General features: G+C 49.2%; 4 protein-coding genes across 4 annotated transcripts; 1 reads left to right on the forward strand and 3 right to left on the reverse strand.

Moving 5' to 3' along the window:
* Positions 1 to 1,115: 1,115 nt before the first annotated feature.
* On the reverse strand, positions 1,116 to 4,520 carry LTR64_007629 (uncharacterized protein; the record flags this gene model as incomplete). The annotated part of the gene is made up of 1 exon (XM_064901947.1): positions 1,116 to 4,520. One exon carries the CDS (start codon positions 4,518 to 4,520, stop codon positions 1,116 to 1,118), a length of 3,405 nt encoding a protein of 1,134 aa, XP_064751626.1.
* Positions 4,521 to 4,937: 417 nt separating this feature from the next.
* On the forward strand, positions 4,938 to 5,428 carry LTR64_007630 (uncharacterized protein; the record flags this gene model as incomplete). Its single annotated transcript, XM_064901948.1, has 2 exons — positions 4,938 to 4,948; positions 5,056 to 5,428. 2 exons carry the CDS (start codon positions 4,938 to 4,940, stop codon positions 5,426 to 5,428), a joined length of 384 nt encoding a protein of 127 aa, XP_064751627.1.
* Positions 5,429 to 5,783: 355 nt separating this feature from the next.
* Positions 5,784 to 7,391, reverse strand: INV1 (Invertase; the record flags this gene model as incomplete). Its single annotated transcript, XM_064901949.1, has 1 exon — positions 5,784 to 7,391. The coding sequence occupies one exon, from the start codon at positions 7,389 to 7,391 to the stop codon at positions 5,784 to 5,786; it is 1,608 nt and encodes a 535-aa protein (XP_064751628.1).
* Positions 7,392 to 8,339: 948 nt separating this feature from the next.
* RPS13 (ribosomal 40S subunit protein S13) lies at positions 8,340 to 9,005 on the reverse strand (the record flags this gene model as incomplete). Its single annotated transcript, XM_064901950.1, has 3 exons — positions 8,340 to 8,513; positions 8,567 to 8,613; positions 8,771 to 9,005. 3 exons carry the CDS (start codon positions 9,003 to 9,005, stop codon positions 8,340 to 8,342), a joined length of 456 nt encoding a protein of 151 aa, XP_064751629.1.
* Positions 9,006 to 10,726: the final 1,721 nt, after the last annotated feature.

A 10,726-nucleotide genomic window follows, 5' to 3' on the forward strand; every position in this document is an offset into this window, starting at 1 on the left:
CTGAAGTTGCTGCATTCCGGGACACGAAACTAAGTGAACCACAAACAACCTAGCGCCCCTTCCGGCTTCCGCGTCCTCGCTAAACAGTAGGCAAGATTCAGGCAAGTTAGCCGTGCAGCAGGCAGGCATTCTCTTATCGAGCACTGCACGATTGATCTTAGTTTTGAAAACCATAGGCTCTTCGGAGAATTGTTTGCTATGCAGTGCCTGGTCACTATGGTGCAATCGAGGAGAGGGCATGTAACGAAAGGACGCTCTTGATAGGTCAAGGAAGAACCAAAACTTGAATGGACAGTCTGTTGATCGTCCATGGATAAAAACGTCTATGTGACCCGGACATGCGACTTTCACATCACTCCTCCTCCAAGAACAATATTTTGGACTAGCTGAACTGATCGCATTCTGGAAGCACGCTGGTCAGTGGTCGAATCATCTATTGTAGACTCGAAGCCATAGTTGGTCGAGCAGAATCCATTGACTCAGCATCTACATCCCACACCAAATTTTGACGACCAACGAGCTCAATATGCTTCGTGAACTGAACAACCTAGACAATCATTGTTCTGCCTAGATCCTTTACAAGCGCAGAGTGCTTCAGGCGTACCAAACACATGTGCAAGAAGACTGCGTCACTTTCGCTGGTGGGCTGTTTGATCGCAAAGCCAATGCAAAGACCGACTCTTATGCCTGCTGACCTCGACTAGGGAGACTTCTGTCACGGATAGTAAGTCATCTTTGTCAGATTCACAAGCTTGAAACTCCGCAGAATCGTGACACTAGTACCAGGAACGAAAGTGAGAACGCAAAAGACGAAGAAAGGTAGGATTGATGGTGATATTATCCCACAGTTAACGAGCTAGGCCCGCCACATGGGAAGGATGCTCGGCGGGTGCCGAGGAACGACCAATCCATAAAATCGAGCACAGAATGATACAGATCGACTTGAATAATGTGCCGATGAACGGGCCTCTATATGTATGCTTGGTCGAAGCCAGCACAGCGGTTCACAAGCATGTCAATAATACAATCCTTCACTATCGGGTTAGCCCAACAAATAATGACGTCTGGTGATATCCAGCTCGAGGAGGATCGCCAGGTATTCCTTCTGCTCGCGTCTATCGCCGCGCCCTAGTCGTTCTAGTGGTTGTGCTTTTGCGCTTCTTTCCACTTCCAGTTCTACCCTTCCTCCAGCCCTTCCCAAGTCCTGCGCTATTGCTGATTCCGTTCATGCTGTCAGCCGCGACCCCACCAGTTTTGGTAATCACCTCGTCCGTGTTCTCACGTACGAGGTCCTGCAAATCTCCTTCATCCATGTCGCTAAGCTCTTCACTGAGGTCACGAAGGACGTCCTTGCCAATCCATCGCTCTTCGTTGACTGTGGTACCCCATGGGTCAAAAGCTTCGACATACCAAGGAATACCCCCATGAACAAGGGGATTGTTTGCGCTGTTGCCTTTAGTGCTGATTGGAGGAGTGGGTGGCTGTACTGTTTCACCATCTGCTTGAATCGTGCCTGTAACAAGCGCAGTATCTTGCTTGATGTGACCATTAGTCGAAGCTGGTGGTGTGTGCACGACAATGCCGTTGGGCTTCAGTAGGCCACTATGGCCAGTAGGTTCTGCCGCTGTGGCTGCCGTATGCTCTACATGCTGTTCCACTTCCATACCCGAGTCATCGTAGTTCTCGATAGAATCCATAGGGATGTCCTGAAGCTCATTCTTACCCATTGCTGTGGCATCTGCCATGTCAATGTCCTGGTCAGGCGTGGCATCGCCAGTATCAACACGCACAGTACTGTCAAGGCCGTCCATGAGCGCTACCCTCCGCGAGAAAAGAAGATCATCCATCTCTTTCATTTGTTGCTCGAAAGGTCTTCCAAGCAGTTCTGACTCCTTTCTAAGAGCAGCTGAAAGAAGAGGATAGGCAGCCTTGATTATACGACGAGCCAAAGTTCGTCGCTCACGCTGCTCAGGATCGTCGAGTTGTGTGGTCGGCCTTTGTCGCAGTGCTTGCTCATTAGACATATCAGAAGCATCAAAACCGACATCATCCTCGAAGATCTTGGCGAAGTCCGTAAAGAAAGTACTGACAGCACTGTAGTGGCGGTTCTTGATACGCAGCCGTAATTGGGACAGCGCCTCACCATAGACACCTCTATCCAGAAATGAAGCTTTGTCGACCACAGGTACCAGAAGTGCACCGATAGGAAAGTAGATGGTATCAACAACTTGTTGTAATAGTCGAGCTTCTTCCAGCTTTTGTTCCTCTCGCTTCATGACTTGGTCACAGATAGCTCTGATACGCTCAAGATCTTTGGCAAGTAGCTCAGCAAATTCGATACGGCGTTCAAGCCTGGCACGGCCAGCAGCACCCATAGCCCTATAGTCTCGTCGTGTGACTTCGAAAGAGCTGAAAGTTTCCATCTGCAATTGCAGTCGTTTGAGCAAGGCAGCACCCCTACGTGCTTCTCGCTTCAATGTCCAATACTTGCAGATTTCGGTGACATACTGGTTCCGCTTATGGACTCCAAGTTTCTGCAAAGACTCCTCGATTGTTTTTAGTATGACCTCCGGAATCACAGGTGCACCGGAAGGTAGACGCCATATACTCTTGGCCTTCGTACCTTTCTTATTAGTCAAGGTCAATCGTGGTCCTTGTTCAGCGTTAAAGCTACTAGTGGTATCGGTCATAGCAAGAGCAGATGATTTGCTGTCGGCCCAGATCTGGCCAGCGAAATGATGCCTGAAATATCTTACCGCCTTCTCGAACGCCCTGTCGGTCCGGTGTTCGGCTTTCCAGTCGGCAGGTGAATGCTTGTGACAATATGCCCGAAGCTGTGTTGAATCCATCAAGGTGTTTTGACCACCACCAAGCTTCATCTTCAGATAGAGTCCCGCTTGTCGAGCACAAGTCAAGTGAAATGGCTCGTAGCAACGTGCGTCACTACATTGCACACTGGCACCCATATTCTGCTTGCAAATGTAACAGCTGAGCTTCCATCTACTGTTTGGCACTTTCTCCACGTCTGTGATTGGCTCCATCAATGACGGGTTGCCAATGGTGACCTCTGGAATCCATGTAGCACAAAGCAAGTGTGCCCACTTTGAGTTGTTCGTCTGCTTAAAGGCACCGCCCTCGTTCGGACAAAAGATGCAACTTGGCCGAGCATTCCCAACCAATTGGCACTTTCTACAGAGCCATTGACCTTCGGGAATGTATGGCACGCCATAACACTCTTGATGTACCGCAAGATCACAACCATCGCAAAATACTATTGCGTTAGCATTTTCACAATCGCCATCGTCGCAAATAGCACATTTACTATCTGGCTCAGCGTCAGGTCCAGGTTCGCCGTTGACTGCAGCGGCTGAGCTTGAACGTGGTCTTTGTGTCTGGGGTGCCTTTGGGTTTGGCTTCGGGATTCGCTTTTCGAGTGCGTGCCACTCTTTCTCGACCTTGGTCATAGTAATCTCAAAGACAGCGGGCTTGATAGGATGTACACCTTCCTCTACCCTCAGCTTGTTCAAGGCGTCCAGCCATCTTACATCTTGTTCATCCATATCATATTCGACTCTTCCGACACCATTTCCGCCAATAGCAGAATTGCCTTCGCTGTGAACCAGGTCTGGCATGAGGTCCAAGTCTTCATCTGCGGAACCTTCCATTTGTCTGATCATGTGTTCAGGTCTGATGAACACTTCACTCTCCTGATATCCGACATTGGCCATATGAGGCGTCACAAAGTTATCAGCTTGAAACTCCTTGCCATCGTACTGGGCAAATGGGTCAAGTATTCGATAGGAGGGTCTGGGTAAAGTCAATCTCTCTCTAGGGTTCGGTCCTGGTGGAGGTACGAATTTGGGAGCCTCTGGTGTAAGCAGGGATTGCAACATAGACGACTGAGTGCGTAAAGGACGTCCAGGTCTTTTCTTCGAAGGAGTGCTTTCTCCAGCCTGGCCATATTCACCAATACCATCATCCACCTGGCTTTTTGTGTCAGGCACTACAAAGCCATCCACTTCCTTAGAGGGGACGATCGCGAAGGTTGACTCCAGATCCAGATCAGGATGATATTCCTCCCAACCTCTTTCCTCCCTCGGCTTGTAGCCATCGCTGTGTGTTGCGGCGGCAGCAGCGGCAGCGGTTGTATAGCGGGGCCTGCCAGTCGATCTATGTGATCTTGTCGTGCGTGGAGCAGGTCGCGCACTGGCAGTCTTTCTACTGGTTGTCTCACCGCGCCTTCTTGCCGTTCTTGGTTTTCGAGACTCATTCCTCTCACGAGGAGTTACGAAGATATCCTCACCCTCAAGATCTATGCGTCTGCCTCCTCCTCCTCGTCCACCTGGTATCCATCTTGTTCTTTGAGTGTTACTCCTGGAGGTGCGCAATCGTTTAGTGGGGGGCTCATCGTCCGAATCAAGGTCTGGCTTTAAGGTCATAGGCGTTGCCGGACTGTCGAGTTTCTTGATAGGCGATCGCTGTGGTCGACTTCGTGCCTGGGCGGCTCTAAGCAATACCATGATATGCTGTAGCGCGGATTGTGTTCAGAAACGCGCGTAGTGTGTCCGTGGATTAGCGCGGCTGAGGGAGAAATGATTGTGGTTTCTGCCGTAGTCGCGCAGCATGAGTACGCATTGGTTCAGTCAATGATCGTTCGCGAGAAAGATGGTGCGTTTGCGCCTGACAAAGGATGGCGCATACAGTGATAATGTTCAAGTTGTAGTGAAGGCTCCTTGTCTGAGCCCGTTTAATTAAGGTTGATCCACCAGCCTGCGAAGGAGCCGCTTACATAAGAAGAGGATCGTGCCTGCCTACTCCACACAGGTTCGGTCGAACTGCTCCTGCGGTCGAGCCAATCTGGCTGCCCTAGATCAAACAGCGATCTGCACCAGCGGCGAAAGTAGCATCTTTAAATATTTGTTTGCATTTTTACTAGAATGAGCGTAGAGTAAGTCCTTTTCTGCACAAAGCTACCACGACACAGAGGATCTACCAGCTCCTTAAATTGCAACACCTTCTCTTTCAACCCGACACTATGATAGGTACTAACACCAGTGCCACCAGCAGTCAACATAAACGCAACTCAAACCAGTCACGCCCAAATGTAGCGCAGCCAAACCCTAGCAATAAGAAGAATAGTAGCAACAAACAAAACCAGATTCAGAATCAATCTCCACAGAATTCCAAGCAGAACCAGAACCAGAACCAGCAGCTGAGCAAGTCAGCAGCACCTGCCGCGGCGCCACCCCCCAAGACCAAGTCACCTCCACCTCCTGCAGAATTAGAACCGCATGTGTCCCTAGAAGGGTTTAATGGCGATCAGATCGATGTGCTCTTAAATGGCGGTGAAGAAAATGTAGCAGAACACTACAAGATGGAAAAGCCACCAACCAACAAACAGGCAGCATGGGCACAGAAACGTGAGTAGTTCAGCAGCGACAACACTAGCTCGGAATATACTAACACACTGCAGCTGGAAACATGGCTACAGGCAAGGACTTTTGGAATGAGCTTCGCAAGCAGGTAGCGACCTTGCAAAAAGGTGAGAGTACCAATAAGGGTGGCTGAAGGACATTTTTGTGTTTCTCACCTGTTTTACTACTGTACATTCTGGCAGCACAAAGCAAAGCATTCCAGGCGTTTTATGAGCATCAGATACCCCTTGTATTAGGCTGGTCGTTTCGTGGCTGGCAACTGGGCATGCATTTCCAGCAAGTATAGACACGATTTAAGAAATGGACATGGCCTCTTCACATTGTGATATCAGGTCGTCAAATCTGGATTCAGAACTTCCACGACTCCTCTGCTACAAGCTCTCTTCTGACCATACCTGTGCTATTCTGACCAACAGAAGTTCCATTGGCCTGTATCGCACCACTACCCCAAGTACCGTTCAGCATACGAACCTGTGCATTGATACTCACGCCAGAGTTCAGGTTGCCACTTCTCAGAACGACAGTATCAAGCAATGCTTCAGAATAATACACCGCCGTCGCACTCCTTTCTCCCTCCAGCGCAAACACTTCAATTATGCTGCGATCCACAACCACTTGGAAGTCAAGGGTATTGTTCAAAACCAACGCTGTCGAGAACCGGTTTGTGTTGTATACGTTGTCCCAGCCACTGATACCTCCGCGGTCAAGCCACATCGTCGAATCTCCAGCAACAAAGATACCGCCAGTGATAGACTCCCGCGACCCGCTTGAGGATATGGTAAAGTTTATGCTGGCCGTGTTGCTGAGACCTGTAAGGTTGAGGCCTGTGACGTTCACGTCAAGCATGAATGCGCCACTTCCACCGCTCACGTCGGCGAATAATGTGCCGTTAGCGCCAAGGTTGGTTGTTGAAGCAGTGCTTTCGCTACTCCTTAGTCGAGCAAGATCATACGGCAGACTGACAAGAGTATATCCTTGGTTTCTCGCACCCTGTCTGAGGTAATTGGTCCTCGGCAACGACATCGTACTCTGCCATCCCTCCGCCGGACCAGTAGGCACAAGATTGCAGTACTGCCAGTTACTCGCCCAAGCTATACTGATAGCTTCCGTACCAGTGCCATAAAAGAACTGACTAGCATAGTTGTCCTTGCCCCAATCCGCGATTCGTGCCGCAGCATCCACCGCCGTGAAATGAGTACCATTGAAGCTTCCAGGGAAGTACTCTCCTATCGACCCACCAAGGGGAGCTCCAGGGTTGATCGAGAGATACATAAGCCACATCGTTTCATTACTGCCATAGACCTGCATCTCGACAAGATTAGGACATTCGTATTGTGTACCTAGTAATCCGTGATAGGAGAAATTGCTTGCATGAGACCAGGAAGTGAGGTTTGGAGACGTGTAGATGGCTAGAACGAATTCTTGGGAGAAAGCAACGACCATGACCCAGTGGTCTTCGTACCAGAAGACCTTGGGGTCTCGGAATTGAGCGCTGCCGGCTGAGAGGACGGGATTGCCGGCGTATTTGGTGAAGGTGTATCCGTTATCGTATGAATAGGCAATGTCTTGGACTTGCTGTTGTGGTCCAGCCAGAGTATAGATTGCTACAACACCATTTGTCTGATTTGGGAAGAAGCCGGAGGTATTGTTTGGGTCTGTCACCGCACTTCCACTGAAGATATAGGCGGTTGAGTTGTCGGGAGCTAGGGCAATAGGTTGATTCTCCCAGGTATATAGATCGGTGGATGTGGCATGACCCCAGTGTTGGTTACCTGCTATGGTAGCTGAAGGGTTGTATTGGTAGTATAGGTGATATGTGCCTTCCGCATCCAAAAACATGCCATTCGGATCATTCATAAATCCTTGGGGTGGTGAAAAGTGAAGCTGTGGTCGATAGTGCCCGCTATAGTCGCCCGATATAGCTGTTCCTGCTGGCAGGAGACTGCTGCTAGTCATTGATGTCGATTGCGCATAGGCTCGAGCAGCGATGCTGCTGAGCAGCAGCACAAGGTTCAAGTACATACTGAGAGTGCTGACTAGAACAGTATCCTACCTGTCCACGAAGCTTTCTCTTGCCCAGCAGTTCACGAGATTATATATCCAGGATTTCGTGAGCTGGACGATGCAAAGCTGCTCGTGATGACCACTTTCATCGATCAGGATGGGACGATGTTACATTGACTGTGAGAATTACCTTTACATGCTCTCGTGGAGCTCGGATGTGCTGATGTCAAGGCACATCTGCTCAGAACTTTGCATACAGCAATCATATTGCCAAGTACACATGCTATTTCATGTAGTACTCAGCCGCTTCTTGGGGAGTCTATGCCTTGGCATGGCCGCTGATCTTCACACGAAGGTATCTTACGAAGCACTAAACATCGAGAAGGGCCGAATACTGACGAGAAGCTTGGCATTTTGCCTACGGAATCTTGCGGGGAAGCTCAACTAATCCTTGTATTGGAAGATCATTACGCGTATAGGGTGGTGGATGTGGTTGGAAGGATAATTGGATTAACGGTACCGTAAGTCCTACTCCCCGAAGTTGTCACAGCAGTCTATGTTCTACTTCGTGAAACATACCGCTCGAATGTGCTACAGAAGGAGAGTGAGTTAGGAAAGGACACGTACACAAGATCTCCTTGGAATAATGCCGAGTTTGGGAGATCGTTCTATTGTCACTGACTGCCTGTCCGACACCACGAATATTCTGAACGTATCCCTCGACCGCAAAACTACTTCCTGTCTTGCAAAGACTTCCTGATCACCGCTTCCTGAAGATGCACTATCTTGCCTATCTTGTTTGGACTGTCCCCTCGCGTCTGTATTTGTGGCGCTCGACTTCTGTCCGGAGATGTCTCATGCTTCGTGTTGATATTTCTGTATACCTGGCAATTGACTTGCTTATGCGACCATGGTGCTGGCTGTGGCGCTCTCGTACTTCCATGTTGGCTGGAGGACACCGACCGTCTTGTAATATCTGCTCAATCGGTGGATTCTTGACTCGATCAGAATAAGTCTGAACTTGGAATCCTTGTCCTTTCGGTTTCGCTCAAGGTGCTTGCGGACAGCAACAGCCTAATAGAACGATTAACAACATGCTATGTTATGTGCTCAAAACCCAATCTTACCTTCTTGATCAACATGTAGAGGTCCTCTGGAATTTCTGGTGCGAGGCCTAAATAGTCACTCTGTCAGTCACTGTGGACCAGAACAGAGGCATAGTTGTATCTCTTCTTCGCGAAGATGTAAAAGAATGCTTGGGAGCAGAAACTTAGTCTGCACTCCATCTCTTGTTTTTCATCCTGCTAGAAGTGGTTCGTGGCTGCGCATACCATTTGACTTGAGGATTCGTAGAATCTTGTTACCAGTGACGACCTTGACCTGGGCGACACCATGGCTATCACGGAGGACTACACCAATCTGAGATGGAGTAGCACCCTTTCGTGCAAGCTTGCAGATGTTGTCAACGACGGTATCGGGGGTGGATTTGAACCATGTTGGGACTTGTCGAGAGTATGGAACGGCGGAGGCGCTGATACCCTTTCCCTTGGAATGAAGACGACCCATGGCGACGGTTGTATGATAATGCTAAGTCGTCTCAAAATTCGTCCGCGATTTGCTCTTTGGAGGTTCAAAATCTTAGCGCCTTCCTCGAACTGTGTGCCAAGCTTAATTCCACGAGGCAACTACGCCGAGAAAACTTCGCGCTAAAGAAAACAAAAATCTTGTCGAATTTCATCCCTCAAGTTCATCTCTCCTGCATATCATCCACCTGATTGCATCCTCGCCAAAGCTGCGCGCTGCAGGAGAAGCTATGCGCTAAAAGCAACGACGTGGTTTCGTTTCTATTAAGAGTCCACATCAATCTTGACAATGCATGGTCAATTCCATCTTCCCAGCTACCTCTTCTGGAGCATGAGGATGTCCTGACCATCTCCTCCTGCGGTCTTCAGGTGTTCCGCAAACTTCTGGAGTGTTGCTAATGTACTGTCTCGAGTTACAGTATACCCGTTGGTAAGTCATACGGCCTGTGGTATTCCTGCAACTCTCCCATACCTTACCTTCAATGATGAACACCTACGAATTAATTTCAATACTTCTGGTACCTCTTGTTTTAGCAGGCGCTGCGGCGTCTGGATGAACTCAATGGACTTCTGATCTTCGTTACCTATCTCATATCCACAACAGCTTTTGACATTGCAGGACGCTAACGTCATGACTAGACAAACGAGTACGCTTCCGGGAATTTAAACGTTGAACGGGCTCATCCGTAGGAGCTTCCCCTGCTTGCGGCAACGGTCGTGGAGGTCCCCCTGTGGCATGTAGCTTTTCCAGTCCTAGCTGTGTGACACCGGAACATTGATGCATGTCCCGGGATCAGCTTCCATGCAACACATGGTGTTGCCTCAAATTCGACATTTAGGTAAGTCACTACGTCTTCAAGCGCAATGCAAAATGGGCGAGGGTGTCGAAGATGACATGCGCCGGCATCTTATGTGTCAATCAATACGATAGTCACGGGAGACACAACTCTAATGTCCCTGCCGTACCAATAGTCGTGCTTTTGACGGGCGTACTCAGGCCCCGACAAAGCCAGGAATTAAAACCGTGGCGTGAACATTATGGATTTGCCTCGTGCTAGTCGTAGTATCGTGATATCGCTTGCGAAAATGCAAACTTATGGCCTCCTGAAAATGTCTGTGTTCAAGATTGCCCAGACGCTCCTCTCGAGCTCAATTCTTCTGCCTCCTGTTACCCCGTGAAGCATCTCTCCATCTTCAACTTCTTTACAAGAATTAATCGCCTTGACCTGCAAGGCTGTAAGATATGCTGACATAGGAAATCTCGAAGAGTAAAGCCTTCCCCGTATATCTCAGGCGAGTCGAATGTGTATGCGTCTTCGCTTTGAACGCTAGAAATTTGTTTCAACACCTCCTACTGAGTTTAACCCTCCCAACTTTCGTGCGGTTCTATACTCGTGAATCGTGAAACGTAGATCCTCCTTACGCTGCTGCTTCATCTCATAGTCTCGTGATCGTGTAGAACATCTCTGCGTATCTCCCTCCTCTCCTCATGTTGTGAGTCCTGGCTCCGAATGGCCTGGTTCGAGTGTTTCGCTTCCAGGTTGTGTAGGCCTACTTACAGATGATCCAGCGCTTCCTCTGTCGCGATGACTCAACAGCAGTCGGTCCGAAGGGCTTTCTGCTAGATTAGATTCTGGTTCCTGTTCCACCTCCTGTTGATACGGTTCAACGCCAGCACTGAACACTGCAGATGGTGATTCTTCA

The sequence above is a fragment of the Lithohypha guttulata genome (assembly GCF_036872675.1).
Source record: "Lithohypha guttulata strain CCFEE 5908 chromosome Unknown scaffold_6, whole genome shotgun sequence".
NCBI lineage: Eukaryota > Fungi > Ascomycota > Eurotiomycetes > Chaetothyriales > Trichomeriaceae > Lithohypha > Lithohypha guttulata.